Genomic DNA, 18,228 nt, shown 5'->3' with positions numbered 1-18,228 from the left:
CCAATTTCCAATATTTATGTAATTCTCAAAACTTTTGGCCACGACTGTAAATTGTGGAATTAAATAAACACGCTTAACAAATTGTGTATATTTAAGATTAAGATAATTAAGATGTTTTGTAAGCTGATGTTTTTGAAATGTACGTCTATTTGCCACATAAATATCGTAATTTGACCTATTCGAAAATAGCAACGCATACAGTAACCATGTTTTTTTTTTAAGTTTTTTTTTTGGCATAGTTATTACCATTTGTATAACCACAGTTTTACCATGGTTAAATTATGGTTAGTGTAACAAAACCAATAGTAAATTTGACAAAGTTAATTGTTCGAATGGTTAATTATTAAACTATTAAAATGACATAGTAAATAAAAAAATACAAAAAGTAGCCTAACAATATATCTATTTTTTAAATTAATCTTTTTAAAGGGGACACCGGACTTTTTTCCTCCACATTTTTTCATAATGCTGTCTATGTGTCCATGAGGTGGTTGTGGACTCTCCCCCGCACACGCCCATTAAAGCAGAGAGATTTCCATGAATCAGCGCGATGAGTGTGTGTTCATCTCTCCATCGTCAGTAAGTTCAGTTCGGCTCTCAGTAGCGGAGCATCATGACTCGAGTCGCGCTGAACATCCTCCTCGCCGTTTTTATACTCCTTCTGTCCAGATGCTGCGACGCAAACCGCAAACTCCTGGTGTTTCTGATCGATGGCTTCCGTTATGATTACATGGACGATTTACAAAACTTGGCCGGATTTAGAGAGATCGTGGAAAACGGTGTGAAAGTGGATTACCTGACTCCAGATTTCCCCAGTCTGTCCTATCCGAACTATTACTCTCTAATGACAGGTAAGTTTTTAACAATTACGACTTTTTAATATCATGTTTTTTTTTTTTACTGCGACAAACACTTAAAATGAAAGTCTTATTTGTTCTTAGGTCAGTTTGAACACTGATTTTTCTCTCATACAGTAAGATAGTAAAATGTAAGATGTTATGAGCTGGGGGTCTAAATGATTTCCATATGCCCATGAAGTTTACACACACTGTAGGCTACAAGCATAATCTCTGTTTGTGGTCTAGTGCAGATAGGGCTCTACCACATAATGCTTTCTGTATGTGACATTTTGTTGCACACTTATATACAAAAACAGTTCAAAAAGAGTATAAAGGTCATTCAAAGTACTCTTACTGTAGAACAATAGAGAGCTGTTGGATCTGAGATCTGCTCGTTAATTATTGTTTGAATAGGGCCATTGATCACAGGGGCCTGGCACAAATGATGAGTCTTTCATCCACAATGACAACAGAAAAACAACTTGCTCTCATTATGATTGATTTATCAGCATTCAAGCAGATGGAAATGACAAAGTATTTTCATATTGAAAACTGATTGCTTGTAGAGACATATATAATCTAATAGATTATTTTTTATTTAAGTGTCCATTATACATTTTGATACAATAAAAAACTAAATATTTGAAATATTATTAAGAATTATGAATATTTAATGAGCATATTCTTACTGAAAAAACCCCGATTATTTTGTAGAGACATTTAATTAATTCTTGATTGTTTTATATATGTGTGTCCATTAGACTGTGTTTGATACAATAAAACTTAATATTTTACATACATACGTTTTTTTTACTAAATCAGCTTGTTTTAGCTGGTTTAACTGGCTTTTAGCTTTTTTTACTGAATTAACTGGTTTTGAGCTGTTTTTAACTAAATCAGATGGTTTAACATGGTTTTAGTTGTCTTTTTAGCTGTATTTTTTCATTAATTTTAGCAACATGTTAAATCACATTAAAACATGCTAATCATGCTAGGAACATGTTAGCAACATGCTAACCATGCTAAAACATGCTAGCAACATGTAAATCGTGCTAAAAACATGATAGCAACATGCTAATCAGGCTAGAAACATGTTAATCATGCTATAGACATGTTAGTAACATGTTAATAACATTCTAATCATGCTATAAACATGTTAGTAACATGCTATTCATGCTAGAAACATGTTAACATCATGTTAATAACATGCTAATTGTGCTATAAACATGTAAGTAACATACTAGTAACTTGTTAATCATGCTGGAAACAAGTCAACAACATGCTAGTAACTTACTAATCATGTTAGAAAAACGCTAATCATGTTAAAAACATGCTAATCATGCTAGAAATATGCTAATCATGCTAAAACATGTTAAAAACATGCTAAGCATGTAACTGTCACGGTAAGTCCAGGACTGAGCAGAAGTCGAAGAAGTTAAGAGCAATGTGTATAATGAATATTAACAATGAAATACAAACGGTAAACAAAAGACTGAGAAACGGAAAAAACTAAGGAAATCTAGGAACATGAGGAACAACACCAAAAAAACATCAACGTCGGACAAAGGACATAATGAAAAACAACCAACATATAAAGGGTGACTAATGACTAGGACAGGTGATGCAAATTTACTAATTAGGGGAAGGAAGTCCAAATAAGGGCATGGGGAACCAAAACAACAGAGAGACGGGAGGAGAAACCAAAACATTCAGAACCACAGGGGAAAAACACTATGAAAAACATACAAAAACAGTCCTGACAGTAACATGTTAATCTTACTAGAAATGAGCTAACAATATACTAGTAACTTGTAACAATGTAACTTACTAATCATGTTAGAAAGATGCTAGTAACATGCTAATCATGCTAGCAACATGTTAGCAATCGTGTTAGAAAGATGCTAGTAACATGCTAATCATGCTAGCAACATGTTAGCAATCGTGTTAGAAAGATGCTAACAACATGCTAATTATGATATGTGCTAAAACATGCCTTCAACATCCATCTAAACTAAACTTTCAAACTTCAAGCTTTTACAACTTTCAGGCAATGCTTTTTCAAACCAAGAATATATATATATTTTTGCAGATTTATTAAAAAGAAAAACTGAAATATCACATGGTCCTAAGTATTCAGACCCTTTGCTCAGTATTTAGTACAAGCACCCTTTTGATCTAATACAGCCATGAGTCTTTTTGGGAAAGATGCAACAAGTTTTTCACACCTGGATTTGGGGATCCTCTGCCATTCCTCCTTGCAGATCCTCTCCAGTTCTGTCAGGTTGGATGGTAAACGTTGGTGGACAGCCATTTTTAGGTCTCTCCAGAGATGCTCAATTGGGTTTAAGTCAGGGCTCTGGCTGGGCCATTCAAGAACAGTCACGGAGTTGTTGTGAAGCCACTCCTTTGTTCTTTTAGCTGTGTGCTTACGGTCATTGTCTTGTTGGAAGGTAAACCTTCGGCCCAGTCTGAGGTCCTGAGCACTCTGGAGAAGGTTTTTGTCCAGGATTTTTCCTTGTACTTGGCCGCATTCATCTTCCCCTCGATTGCAACCAGTCGTCCTGTCCCTGCAGCTGAAAAACACCCCCACAGCATGATGCTGCCACCTCCATGCTTCACTGTTGGGACTGTATTGGGCAGGTGATGAGCAGTGCCTGGTTTTCTCCACACATACCGCTTAGAATTAAGGCCAAAAAGTTCTATCTTGGTCTCATCAGATCAGAGAATCTTATTTCTCACCATCTTGGAGTCCTTCAGGTTTTTTTTTTAGCAAACTCCATGCAGGCTTTCATGTGTCTTGCACTGAGGAGAGGCGTCCGTCGGGCTACTCTGCCATAAAGCCCCGACTGGTGGAGGACTGCAGTGATGGTTGACTTTCTACAACTTTCTCCCATCTCCCGACTGCATCTCTGGAGCTCAGCCACAGTGATCTTTGGGTTTTTCTTTACCTCTCTCACCAAGGCTCTTCTCCCCCGATAGCTCAGTTTGGCCGGACGACCAGCTCTAGGAAGGGTTCTGGTCATCCCAAACATCTTCCATTTAAGGATTATGGAGGCCACTGTGCTCTTAGGAACCTTAAGTGCAGTAGAAATTGTTTTGTAACCTTGGCCAGATCTGTGCCTGACAATTCTGTCTCTGAGCTCTTCAGGCAGTTCCTTTGACCTCATGATTCTCATTTGCTCTGACATGCACTGTGAGCTGTAAGGTCTTTTATAGACAGGTGTGTGGCTTTCCTAATCAAGTCCAATCAGTATATTCAAACACAGCTGGACTCAAATGAAGGCGTAGAACCATCTTAAGGATGATCAGAAGAAATGGACATCACCTGAGTTAAATATATGAGTGTCTGAATATTTAGGACCATGTGATATTTCAGTTTTTCTTTTTTAATAAATATGCAAAAATGTCAACAATTCTGTGTTTTTCTGTCAATATGGGGTGCTGTGGGTACATTAATGAGAGAAAAAAATGAACTTAAATGATTTCAGCAAATGGCTGCAATATAACATATAACAATATAACATATATAAATATGTATATATATATATATATATATATATATATATATATATTGCACAAGCATTTGTGATCATGTCAACTCAGTTGATTCAGTGAATCGTGTTGCTGAATCACATGGTGATACAGTATGTGTTGTCTGTACGGCAGACTGAGTAACAAAGGCCATACAGCGCTGAGCTCCAGCACAAGCACTTTGACACTGCGTCCGCCAGTCACAGCAGCTCAAAGCCAGTGCTTTACCGCTCTGCTGATGGCAGTTGTTTTGTTTGGCACATTCCCCTCTCCACAAAGCTTCAGAAGATATTCTGCCGTGACAACTGGGCTTGAGTTTTGACAATGAAATCAAACAATGAGAGCAAAGCTGGGACACCATGAGGGACGTTATCTCGACCTCTTACCCTTCCATAGTGCAAACTGTCTTGAAACAACTGTTATTAATACTATTAAACAAACACTACTAACTTTATATAATATTTAAATGCATTAAGTTTTGCCTTTATTTTAAAACGATAAATTAATTATGTAGCATTAAAATGTAAACACAGTAACATTTTATGTTACTCAGATGTCAAATATATTAAACAGAAAAACTGTTTTCAACATTGTTTAACAGTATGAAATGTTTCTTGAGCAGCAAATCAGCATATTAGAAAGGTTGATCATGTGGCACTGATCATTTTAAAATTTTAAAATCATTGTATTATAATAGAAAACAGTTCTTTTAAATTGTAATATCACAATATTTACTGTATTTATAATCACATAAATGCAGCCTTCATAATTCATATTTAAGTGTGCATGAACTACTTGAACTGTTGACTCTGCTGAACATCTGATAATATTTCAACACTATACTATAAAGTATTATCAGAAGTTCTTAGGTCTGTAAGTTAATGTGCACAAAGGTCCAAATGTATTTGACATGCTAATTATTTTACAGCAGGTTTTGTGTTATTAAAGGAGTGTGTTTGTCTGTTTAATGTTTACATTTCTTCGAAGAGCTGACCCTGCTCCTTGTACTGTGCAAGTCTGCACAGTCAGCAGTTTATATTTACGACTTCAATTTAAAACTACACATAAACATTGGTTAGTCTTGTTCAAGCAGTCAAGGATCATTACCATCAATATCCCAGAACTAAACTAAAATTCAATTGCAAATTAGAATTTGCATGGGCACGTATGTTAAAATTAAATGTGCTTGCCCAAGCAAAACTCGTCACTGCTATACAGTAGGTGCTTTGGGTGAATGCCAAGGCCTTGCAATGTGATTGGTCTCTCTTTTAGTGTGTGTTTCTTTTTTTTTAAACAGTCAAATCACACTTCTCCTTAAAGGAATAGTTCACCAAAAATAAATATTTGCTGACTCACACGCAGGCCATCCTTCCAAGATGTAGATGTGTTTGTTTTTTTCATCAGAACAGATTTGGAGAAATGTAGCATTATATCAGTTGCTCACCAATGGATCCTCTGCGGTGAATGGGTGCCATCAAAACGAGAGTCCAAACAGCTGATAAAAGCATCACAGTAATCCACAAGTAATCCACACCACTCCATTCCATCAATTATCACCGTTTGTAAGAAATGACCAAACCTTTGCACTGGAGAAAGCAATATTATCGATAGTGGACACTATTTTATACAACTTTTCACTTCACAAGACATTAATTGATGGACTTGAGTCTTGTGGAATACTTGTAGTTTAGCATTATGTTATTTTTATCAGCTGTTTGGACTCTCATTCTGACAACACCCATTCACTTCAGAGAATCCCATTGAGAGCAAGTGATATAATGCTACACTTCTCCAAATCTGTTGAAGAAACAAACACACATCTTGGGTGGCCTGAGGGTGAATACATTTTCATTGAGTGAATAAATTTTAATTTTTGGCTGTATTTTTTTTTTTAAATAGCTGTATGATTTGATTAATCCTGTATGTCTTTTGCATAAACACAGCAGACTGTGTTACACATTGAAGTTTAATACTAAAAAATCTGCTTGCGTTAGACCTAAGCAGCAAAATAATTTCAGTTTTGATAATACTGAGAAATATTTTCCAGCGGCAAAACAGCATGGTAGAAAGATTTCTGAAGGACCAAGTAGCATCTGCGTGATCAGTGTAAACATGAGATAGTCCAACTAAAATGATTTGATTCCAAAAGCTTAGTGCATCTACATATTTGAAAGATGATGGCTGATGAGCCAATATTTTTGGCCAACGTTTGAAAAAATTCAGCAACAGGCTCAAACTACGTCATCATTCCATGTTTTTTGTCCTGAAGCAAACTGTTTTTAAGTGTGCAACACTCACAGAACAGGTCATTTTGCTGTGACAGTTTGATGGTGACATTGTACTGATATATTTTGAAGCACTCTTGGGTATATGTTGAACGTAGAAAGTATTACTAATGTTTTAATTCAAATAATCTTCATTGTGTGTCATTCAAAGATACTGAAACATCTGAAAGCTCTGTGGAGTCTTCAGGGCTATAAAAGAGCAACAGATTGAGCAATGGAAATGAATGAAGCTCTTTATTCAAATGAACCTCTGAGGTGCGCTGATTAAAATCCACCCTTGTGTGCTGTAAATATTCATTCTTCACTCCTCCTCATGTTCTAGGGCGCCACTGTGAGGTGCACCAGATGACTGGGAATTACATGTGGGATAAAGACTCCATGAAGGAGTTCCTGATCGGAACAAATGCGGACAGCCGTCTTCCCATGTGGTGGGACGGATCAGAGCCGCTGTGGGTCACCATGCAGAAACGAGGGAAAAGAGTCTACATGTATTATTGGCCGGGTTAGTGGACATCTCTACTGGTTTGTTATAAACAAATAATAAGTTCACTGTTTGGTTGTAATTTTCAGTTGAAGGGCAACAAGAGAAGCAATGTAAGTCTTCATTGCTTTTCAAGTTGAAAAGAATGGGAAAATGCCTATGGATGAATAAAACTTACTAAAGACCTGCATCTTTGTTCTCTCCACTTTAGCACTGATGCCTTTGAGGCTTCTAGTAGACCACAGCTACTGAAAGCGCTTACAAACGGCAGAGACAAGAAACACTAGATGACATCCTTACAGGATGTAAACATGCCAACGCTTGTCATGATGCCGCAGCCACTAAAGGAGTTTCTCATCGCAGATTCTGGGGGCATTTAGACTCTTTGTAGGGAAAAATCGATGGTGACGCATTTATGTAGTGTAAATATCCATCGCCACACTGTAAAAAAGTTTTCACCAGTTTCAACTTAAAAACTTAAGTTTATCAGCTTCCTTGAAAGGTTAAGTTAAACCAACTTAAGTAATTTAAACTCACAAGTTAAATCAACTAATTTTGATTGTAATAAGTTCAAATGACTTGTAGTTTTAAGCTGATTTAACCTAAAAACTTAAGGCAGCTGCTGAACTTAGGTTTTTATGTTGAATCTGGTGAAAACTCTTTCAGTAGCTATGATCATTTTATCAGTATTTTATTTTCCGAATTGTGTTGTGACTTAAGCAGTGCAGACAAAATATGTATAAAACAAGGTGTTTTTTCGTACATCTTTCATGGGTTTTCTCCTAGATATTTCAGTAAGAGCAAGAGTCATCATTTGCGTTACATATATATGACCTAAAACATCAGATTTCATGAAAGTCCTGAAAGTAGACAAAGATAACCCAGTCAAACAAGATAAAAATGTATTGTTTCCATTTATTTATTTTGGAAAATGATCCAATAATACATATCTGTGAGTGGCAAAAGTATGTGAATCTTTAGGATTGGCAGTTAATTTGAAGACAAAAAATTAGAGTCCATATACTTAGAGGTGTTTTCAATTGATGGGATGACTATCAGATGTCATTGCCTTCCCTGTTTTATTTAAAGAACTGGGATCTATCAAAGTTTGCTCATGTTTGTGGAAGTGAATCAGCGCATGATCAAAAGAGATCTCTGAGGACCAGAGATGAGAAAAAGAGTCGCTGTTGCTCATCAGGATGGGAATGGTTACAAACCATCTCTAAAAAGTTTGGACTCCACAAAGATTGTGTAAAATGGAGAAAAGTCAAGACCAACAAAGATCTCTCCAAAACAAGACTTGTAATAGTCCACAGGTTGCAAAGGACCAAGGGCGTAGATTTGCTCTGGACATTGGTGGGGACCTATGACTCCACCCCCCTGTCAACTAAATTCTAGCCCTGGCAATATTAGTATGTAGCATATCAATTTCTTTCACAAGCCTGATTTCGGACAAATAGTCGTCATTCGATTTGGAGAACTGACAGGGATCATATTTATAATTTTACATTTAGCTGTTTAATCTGCTGTTAGTTTTAACTCCGTATTCAAAGACTATAGCCTGCCCTGCTATAATGAATGTTAAAAAAAAGCGGTAAAAAAAAAAAATGAAAAAACACTAGCATTAACATTAACTGTTGTTGTTACTTTGATGGACTTTGATGGATTCACTAGCGAACTTGAAGTGACACTTTTCTTTGAAAAAAAGCTCCTTATGTCTAGCTTCTTTTTTTTCTTTTTTTTTGTTGCTGCCGCCATCCTCGCATGTATGTCACCCAACACACCTTCTTGCACGGGGGGAAAAAAAAAATCCACTGCATTTGGCACTGCTTGTATCTGAACACAGCCATAGCCTCTCACATGATAGCAGGGAAAGGCACAGCCAATCAAAATGTTCATATGTGTTTTGGGGGCGGGAGGACTCAAGGAGAGAACGTGATTTCCCTTTCTGCGTGTCTAGTTTTTTTTTTTTTTAAGTGGATTAAATTATTGGTGGGGACATTTCGATGGTCGGAGGATATTGGTGGGGACACATCTCCTCCATCCACCCTAAATCAACGGCCATGCAAAGGACCCCAGGGTACCTTCTAAGCGATCAAAGACCTTTCTCACATTGGCTAATGTTGATGTTCATGAGTCCACCATCAGGAGAACACTGAACAGCATGGTGTGCATGGCAAAGTTGGAAGAGGAAAGCCACTGCTGTCACGATTCAGACAGGAACACACGAACAACGACGTAGTAAAATGAAAAGTATTTAATAAATCCAACGGGCAACAGGCAGACACAGGAACACAGAGTGGTAACATTAAAGACCGACAAGGATTGAGGGAAAAACACACACTAAATTCACAGACTGATTAACACATCCAGGTGAAAACAATGAGGGAGAAACCAAAACACGCAGATCTGCAGGGGGAAATGGGAGAAACCAACTAGAAAGTCCAGAGGTGTGACATTACCTCCCCCTCCCGGAAGGCGCGTCCTTGCGCCGACAAACAGGAAACTGAACAAAGTCTTAGGAGGGGGCTTCGGCGGAGGATGGACTCCCGGGAGGAGGGCAAAAGATGTAGTCCAGAATGGTGACAGAATAGTCCATGGAGGTGATGATGGAGGGAGGAGCCAAGGAGGAGATGGGAGGGATTTGAAGCCAGGTGGGACCCAGACCACAGCCATGATGAAACCCCACGGTGTAGCCGATGGAGGGAGGAGCCATGGTGGAGGGCAGGCTGACGACTCCCAGGGGCCGACCGACGGAGGCGGAGCAGGTGGTGGTGGAGCCTGAGGCGGAGACGGAGAGCTGATGATCCAAGGCTCTGGTGACCAAGGCGGAAGCGGAGATCCGGAGGACCGCGGCGGAGCAACAGAGGACTGAGGCTGTGCCAGAGGGATGGAGGAGTTCCACGGAGCCGGTGGGATGGAGCGACGAGGCGCAGTCGGAGGAGTGGAGTCCTGAGGCGAAGGTGGGATGACGACAGACTGGGGCGGAGCCGAAAGGACGATGGAGCCCGGTGGAGCTGGTGGACCGACGGGCGATGGTGAAGACGAGGGAGCTGAGAGACGGGGTGGAGCCGCAGGGTCGGAGGGCCGAGGCAGAGTCCAGGACTCAGAGGCTGAAGGCGGAGATGAGGGATCCTCCAGCCATGACGTCAATGGTGACTGGCAGACCTGCGGCGAACCCACTACACAGATGGTGGGCTGAGGGTGAGCAGAGGGACTGACAGGCAGCAGAAGTGGCATGGTGGAACCATTTTGGCCATTAAATAGAGGTAACTGAGGGAGGGTGGGTGGGGAATTTAAGTAGATGGACAGTTCCGAATTTACAGGGGGTTCAATATTTAAATCCTCAGGGAAACATAGATCAGGTTCATTGTCCTTTATAGTATGTCCCAAAACCGTAGAAGGATGAATTCTGGACGGAGTAGGGAATCCATGGGGGAAACATAACGGAAACAAAAAGAATGGGAAAAGCGAATGAGAAATAAAAACGGAGTATCACGCAAAAAACTGTTTTGGTCGGTCTTTCTGTCAGGATTCAGACAGGAACACACGAACAACGACGTATTAAAATGAAAAGTATTTAATAAATCCAACGGGCAACAGGCAGACACAGGAACACAGAGTGGTAACATTAAAGACCGACAAGGATTGAGGGACAAACACACACTAAATACACAGACTGATTAACACATCCAGGTGAAAACAATGAGGGAGAAACCAAAACACACAGATCTACGGGGGGAAATGGGAGAAACCAACTAGAAAGTCCAGAGGTGTGACAACTGCTCTCCAAAAAGATCATTGCTACTTGTCTGCAGTTTGCTAAAGAGCATGTGGACAAGCCAGAGGACTACTGAAGAATAGACAAATAAGACCAAAACAGAATTTTTAGGTGTATGAAAAGCGTTATGTTTGGAGAAAGAAAAATTGCATTGCAATTCTAGTATGAGAACATACCCCATTTCTGAAACATGTTTTGCTGCATCTATGCCAGGACAGCTTGCCATCATTGATGAAAGAATGATTTCTAAATGAAACCAGCTAATTCTAAAGGAAAATGTCAGGACATTTGTCCGAGAACTGAATCTCAAGAGAAAATGGGTCATTCAGCAAGAAACCCCCCAAGCACACAAGTCTCAACCAAAGAAAGTTAATCAAAGTTAATGTTTTGGAACTGTCGAGTCAAAGTCCACACCTTCATTTGAAATGTGGAAGGAGCTGAAGCAAGCAGTTCATAAGAGAAAACCTGCCAACATCACATAGTTGAAGCGGTTCTGCAATACTTAGCTGCAGTTATTGCTGCTAATTATTCTTTCACACCAGGTACTGAAAGTAGGGCTGTCACCAGGGCCTAAATTTAACACTTGCCAAGCGCCAAATGCGAGTAAAATATTGGCGTTGGCGAGTATATGTAACAGTGTCAGTCGCCAGTTGGCGGGTAAAACTTTTACGAAATATAACAATGCAATAGTGAAAACAACAGCCAGTTATTAAAAAGATTCGCTTTTTCAGAATCGCAAAATCGGACTAAAAATCCTGTAGTGTGAGCCCGGCATTACCCTGCATTCCAAGCAGGTTTTTGAGCCCGTAAATCACGACTGTACCACATGCATAAACACTTCATCCGTAGGGGCTGCCATTGTTGTTGTAGGTGAGTTTCCTCATAAACAAAGTCTTAAATGACCGCAAACAGTTTTGAGAAAATCAGATCTGCGTCATATACATCAGAAAGAGACCCCTCTGCTTTTAAAGTGAAACCTGCTGAAGTCTGCCGTTGATGGAAATCAAAGAACAAAAGAAATCATCACTGGACTGCTCTAGTCGCTTTTGTAGCTTGAATAAAGATTCATTTGTATAGTTTATATACAATTTATAGTTTATATGAAGATTGTTTTAAAATCACTTAAATTAAAAGTTGTTTTATTTATTATTTTTAGGCTCTGAGTATTTCAGAGCCTAAAAATAAGAAATAATAGCTTTCAATTGTACTGTAATGTTGAATACAAGGACAAATAAAAAAAAAAAAAAAACTTTGTAAGTATGTTTAGTCATTGTAGTAGTAGGCCTAATAACTGCCGATTTTTGCAGAAAGAGTTTCATTGCTGGTAAAAAAAAATAAAAATAAAAATAAAAATTGGCCAATAAATTTAATCATGTCACCGGCCATTGGCAGGTGTGCCAAAATGTTAGTTTTAGGCCCTGGCTGGCACGATTCCCCGATTCGCTTCGAGTGATGAATTAAAAAAAAAAAATTGACTACAATCTCCCTTGCTGGGTCCGAAATCGCATATTGCCTCAGTAGGTACTACATTTAAATTTGAACGTACTTCCTGACCGTTAAAAAAGTATGTTCTATATAGTATGAATATGGGTAATATGAATGGAATTCAAACGTACTATATCTGCCGCGTCTCCGCTTTCTGACATTTTTCGAATTTGACGACTCCTCCCCTGGAGCCTCAAGTGTCCATGGTATGCGTACTGCTGAATTCGTCCGGAAGCAGTAGGTCATCAGGGTACTTCTCGCCTACTGTATATATTTCGAATACTATGAATTCGGACATACTACTCGCCTCGCATACTGTTTTTCGCATACTATATAGTAAGGAAGTATGCGATTTCGGACGCAGCACCTGTGTGAAGTAACAGATGTTCTAACAAATAATGCTAAGTGGTGCATTCCACAGACTAGAATCATTGAAACACATTATACACATTATATTATAACTCCTACTCTGCATATTGTCGTGAGTTTGTGAGCAGGTTGCGTTCTTCTGGCAATGCAACCTGCGCCATTTCATCAGATTAGTATGGTAGATCATTTATAAACCTATGCAAACACAGGAGAACACATCAGTGCCTTTGCTTAATATGCTAACTGTTTATCGCGATTACAATTAAAGCTCAAATCCTCTGAGTTTATACATATTTAAGAAATTACAGTGGGTGTAACATGTCTGTTGTAAAGATATGGCCAAATATTAAAGATTAAGTGGACATTTAAATTAAATGTTGTTTAGTCGATATTAAAGATTAGATCACGGAGTGAAGTTTAAAACAATCGTCAGGCCGTTGGCGCCCTACGCAGTTCTTATAATGCGTAATGTACATAATAGTTATTTTGTTTATAAAACAATATGTGACCCTGGACCACAAAACCAGTCTTAAGTCGCTGAGATATGTTTGTAGCAATAGCCAAAAATACATTGTATGGGTCAAAATTGTTTTTTCTTTTATGCCAAAAATCATTAGGAAATTAAGTAAAGATCATGTTCCACGAATATTTTTTGTAAAATTCCTACTGTAAATATATCAAAATGTAATTTTTGATTAGTAATATGCATTGCTAAGAACTTAATTTGGACAACTTTAAAGGTGATTTTCTCAGTATTTAGATTTTTTTGCACCCTCAGATTCCAGATTTTCAAATAGATGTATCTCGGCCGAATATTGTCCTATCATAACAAACCATACATCAATAGAAAGCTTATTTATTGGGCTTCCATATGCTGTATACATCTCAGTTTTGTAAAATTTAACCTTATGACTGTTAGGGGTGTGTGCAGGACGAGACGACAGACGAGGTGAACAATTAACAATATATTTAATAGAATTCTCCAATGAGGAACAAGGCAGGAACAGTTTCACACATACACTATGTTAAAGACCGACAAAAGACTAAACTCAAAGACAGACTTATAAAGGCAAACTAATTATCAAACACAGGTGACACAGATGACTAATAATTACAAGGACAGGTGTAACAGATGACGGTGACGAGGGCTAAACCAAATGACAACAGAATCAACAGGGGGAGACAATGGGCGAAACCAAAGACATAAACAGACAGAACTGTGACATTACGCCCCCCTCCGGAAAGGCGCGTCCTCGCGCCGTGGAAAAAAGAAAAAAACGAGAGGGGCGGAAAAACCAGGATACCAGAGTCCTGGAAGGAGGGGATTCCGGCGGAGGACGCAACCCCCGGAGGAGGACCAGAACAAAAGTCCATGTGACAAACCAGACAGTCCAGAGGGGCGACAACGGAGGGAGGAGCCAGGGAGGACATGGGTGGGGCATAAGGCAGGAGGAACAGACCCAGACCGCAGCCATGATGACGGCCCACTGTGGAGCCGACGGAGGGAGGAACCATGGTGGACGAAGGCGTGCCGACTCCATGGGGCCGACCGACAGAGGCGGAGCAGATGGATAAGGAGCCCGAGACGAAGATGGAGAGCCGATGATCCGGGGTGACGCCGAGGATCCGGAGGGCCAAGGTGGAGCAGGCTCTGGCGGCGGAGGCCCGGAGATCCGCGGCGGAGCGACAGAGGATGGAGGCTGTGCCTGCAGGAAGGAGGAGTCCCAAGGAGCCGGTGGGACGGCGCGACGAGGCACAGCCGGAGGAGCAGAGTCCTGAGGAGCCGATGGGGTGACGACTGACCAGGGCGGAGCCGGAAAGACGATGGAGCCCGGTGGAGCTGGTGGATCGACGGGCGACGGTGAAGAGGAGGGCGTCGAGAGCCGTGGTGGAACCGCGGGGTCGAAGGGTCCAGGACTCGGAGGCTGGAGGCGGAGCTGAGGAATCCTCCAGCCGAGACGCCGATGGAAGCTGGCAGTCCCGCGGCGAGCCCACTGCACAGGTGGTGGGCTGAGGGTGAGCTGGGGGACTGACTGCTGACCTGGAAGACTTAGGGCGGCTGGGCGGAACCAGCGGGAACTCAGGACGGCTGGGCGGAACCAGCGGGGACCAGGCAGATTAAGACAGACGAGGGCGGGTGGGAGGGAAGTCTATGCAGGTCAGTGGCTCAGAGAAAAAGTCAATTAAGTCACATGAGTTGTCTTGGGCAAGATCCGAGAAGAAGTCTATTAAATCCCCAGAATTAGATCCAAGCTCACCCTCAGCGGTGGTGCAGTGGGCAGGGCTCTCTGTCGCCCTCTCTTGCTCCACGTGACAATCCACCGTCACGGATGTTGATGCCGGCTCTCGCACCTGGTCAGATGGGTCAGGCTCTGTCGCTCTCGGCCTTGGCACTCCATCTGCGGTGGGCTCAGGCTGTAACTCCGCATGTCGGGGTGATGTTTGGCTGGGTTCTGGGTCGTGAGTGGGGTTGACGTCCTCCTCGATGACGCCGACAGTCCAGGAAGATTGGCAGGACGCCAACACCCACTCGATGTAGTCCGGCAGGCTCTCTTGAGGACCCTCCCCGGATAGCAGCGCCTTGGTGGTGGAATTCAGTCCCAGGTGGTAGTAGATGCATAGGCTGCTATCCGGGAAGTGGGAATGTTCTGCCAGGGAGAGGAACTCACGTGTATGGTCCTCAAGAGAGTGTTCCTCCTGCCTCAGGAGGATGAGACAAACAGTAGGGTCCATAATCGATCAAACAATAAAAAAAAAAAAAACACTGAGGGAAAAAAGACGGAAAATAAACGCAGGGGAAAGTGCCGGGTAAACTTTTTCGGTCGGCCTTTCTGTTAGGGGTGTGTGCAGGACGAGACGAGACGACAGACGAGGTGAACAATTAACAATATATTTAATAGAATTCTCCAATGAGGAACAAGGCAGGAACAGGCAGGAGCAGTTTCACACACATACACTACGTTAAAGACCGACAAAAGACTAAACTCAAAGACAGACTTATAAAGGCAAACTAATTATCAAACACAGGTGACACAGATGACTAATAATTACAAGGACAGGTGTAACAGATGACGGTGACGAGGGCTAAACCAAATGACAACAGAATCAACAGGGGGAGACAATGGGCGAAACCAAAGACATAAACAGACAGAACTGTGACAATGACTGGTTTTGTGGTCCAGGGTCACATATGTCTTTTAACAGTTTCGTTCAACAAAACCATGATTACTTGCTTTTGATACTTTATTTGAACTACCTATTATTGTCTCATGCTATTATATATGTATTTTAAGTCATTTTAAAAGGCCTATTTGTATTACCACACACATTTTTTTTTTAATTATCTGATTACTTGATTAACAGTTGTATAATAATGATATATATAATAATAGTATAGTTTTGTCTCATTTGTTTGATTGGATTCTCTTCATCGACTTTCAAGACTTTCTGTGAAAATCTGAATCTTCCTCATATGCCAGACTCTTTTAATTAATGTTATTTTAAAAGGACAGGCCACTCCTACGCTACTCCTCTTGCTACTTGCCATTAAAAAAGCTTGCATGTTTATCAAGTGGAGTGTTCAAGCTTTCAAAGGGCTTTTTGATCTCTCTCAAATGCATAAACACAAGTGTGTTTCTGTCCGTTCAGGTTGCGAAGTGACAATTCTTGGAGTCAGACCTACATTCTGTGAGGAATACGTGTACAATCCTTCAGAGAAGAACCTGACCGACTCCATGGAGAACGCTCTTAATATGTTAAAGTAAGACCACAAGCCTATTCAGAAATCATTAACACAGATAACGCTGGCTTTTCTGCCTAGATGGAGACAGACACGGTATTTAGCCAAAAGCCCACACAACCAAGGTCATCTTAGTTGAAAAGAAAGGAGAGAATGAGTTAGAGTTTGATGAAAGGTTATGTCAGCAAAAAGAGATTTTCGTAGAAGTAACATGCACTAATCAAATCATTCAAAATAAGATAAAGAACATATTTATAGAAAGTAAACAGTGTCTAGGGATGGGAAGGAGTAATAAAGTGGTCAAAAAAGTAAAAATGGGTGAATGGGTGCCGTCAGAATGAGTCCAAACAGCTAATAAAAACATCACAAGTAATCCACACAACTGCAGTCTATCAATTAATGCCATATTAAGTAAAAAACAGTGTGTTTGTAAGAAGCAAATCCCTTATTAATGTGTTTGTTACTAAATGATTTTATTTGAATGATATGTTTCAAACAGGAGCAATAAAGCAGACATGGCTGGTATTTATTATGAGAAGATTGATGTGGAAGGACATCACTTTGGGCCACGCTCTCCAGAAATACAGCGTGCCATTCGTTCACTGGACCAGGCTTTCCAGATGCTCAACCAGAAAATCAAGGTATTTTTACATGAGTGAAAGAAAAAACAGTACCTGCTGTCTGTTCTACCTAAAATCTATCTAAAACCCATTTATTTATGGATTTGTCAGGAGAAAAATATGAGAGATGATATAAATGTAGTCCTGTTCTCTGATCACGGCATGACGGAGCTCAAGTGGATGGAGAAAGTCATTGAACTGGAAAAGTACATTGACAAGTCGCAGATCATTAAAATGATGGACAGAGGACCGGTGGTCAGTCTGTGGCCCAAACAGGACACGTTTGAAGAGGTGAGCTCAACCCGTCCCTGTTTTCTTTCCATTTCTACTTGCTTTTCATGAGACTTGTGTTTACAGCAAGGCCACAGCTCCGAAAACAACCCTCTCCGAAAACACAATTAGCGTAAGAATTCAACAATGTGAAATAGGCATGAAATAGGATGTACTTTGACCTGCTGTTGGCCCCATTTAGATTTAAACTTTAACTTTAGTGATATTTCAGTATGAAAAGTATGCTTCAGCTTTGATGTACTGGCCTGTGTATGTATTTTATATACAGTGGCTTGCGAAAGTATTTAAACCCTTTTTATTTTGCACGTTTTGTTATGTAGCTACATTATGTTAAACTGCTTTAAATGACTCTTTTCCAACATCAATTTACACTGTATACACCATAATGACAAAGCAAAAACAGAATTGTCACAACTTCTTAAATAATTAAAAATTAAAAAACTGAAATAGGTACATTGCATAAGTATTCATACCCGTAACTCAGTACTTAGCACCAAGTCTTTTTGGTATGATGTGACAAGCATTGCACATCAGCATTTGGCAATTATCTACCATTCTTCTCCTCATCTCTTCAAGCTCTGTCAGCTGGAATGGGGCCAGACACACATTTTCAGGTTTCTCTTAAGAAATGTTAGATTGGGTTCAAGCCCAGGCTGTGGCTGGGCCACTCAAGGACACTCACAGAGTTGTCTATTAGCCACTCTTGCTGTGTGTTTAGAACCATTGTTCTGTTGGAAGCAGAACCTTCTGCCAAATCTGGGTTTTCATTAAGGCTCGATGTTTTGGCGCATTGAGCTTTTCTTCTAC

At 40.4% G+C, this 18,228-nt stretch overlaps 2 protein-coding genes across 2 annotated transcripts in view; both read left to right on the top strand.

Annotated features, from left to right (window-relative positions):
• The first annotated feature begins 540 nt into the window (after positions 1–540).
• On the top strand, positions 541–18,222 carry enpp6 (ectonucleotide pyrophosphatase/phosphodiesterase 6). Its single transcript, XM_073821012.1, has 5 exons — positions 541–851; positions 6,978–7,157; positions 16,420–16,531; positions 17,010–17,151; positions 17,242–18,222. The coding sequence occupies exons 1-5, from the start codon at positions 614–616 to the stop codon at positions 17,470–17,472; spliced, it is 903 nt and encodes a 300-aa protein (XP_073677113.1). The 5' UTR covers positions 541–613; the 3' UTR covers positions 17,473–18,222.
• The window catches only part of snx25 (sorting nexin 25), a 74,611-nt gene continuing 74,016 nt past the window's right edge, over positions 17,634–18,228 (top strand). The window contains 1 exon segment of the mRNA XM_073820196.1: positions 17,634–17,640. Within this exon segment, the coding sequence (XP_073676297.1) occupies positions 17,634–17,640 (7 nt within the window).

This window comes from Garra rufa, chromosome 16 (genome assembly GCF_049309525.1).
Source record: "Garra rufa chromosome 16, GarRuf1.0, whole genome shotgun sequence".
Lineage (NCBI taxonomy): Eukaryota > Metazoa > Chordata > Actinopteri > Cypriniformes > Cyprinidae > Garra > Garra rufa.
This window is presented reverse-complemented; position numbering and strand designations above follow the sequence as displayed.

Excerpts from the sequence above, each read along its gene's own strand:
- enpp6 (XM_073821012.1), top strand. The coding sequence starts at position 614 with ATGACTCGAGTCGCGCTGAACATCCTCCTCGCCGTTTTTATACTCCTT. Across the intron at positions 7,158-16,419 it reads CTACATGTATTATTGGCCGG|GTTGCGAAGTGACAATTCTT; the intron begins GTTAGTGGACAT and ends CTGTCCGTTCAG. Across the intron at positions 16,532-17,009 it reads AACGCTCTTAATATGTTAAA|GAGCAATAAAGCAGACATGG; the intron begins GTAAGACCACAA and ends TGTTTCAAACAG.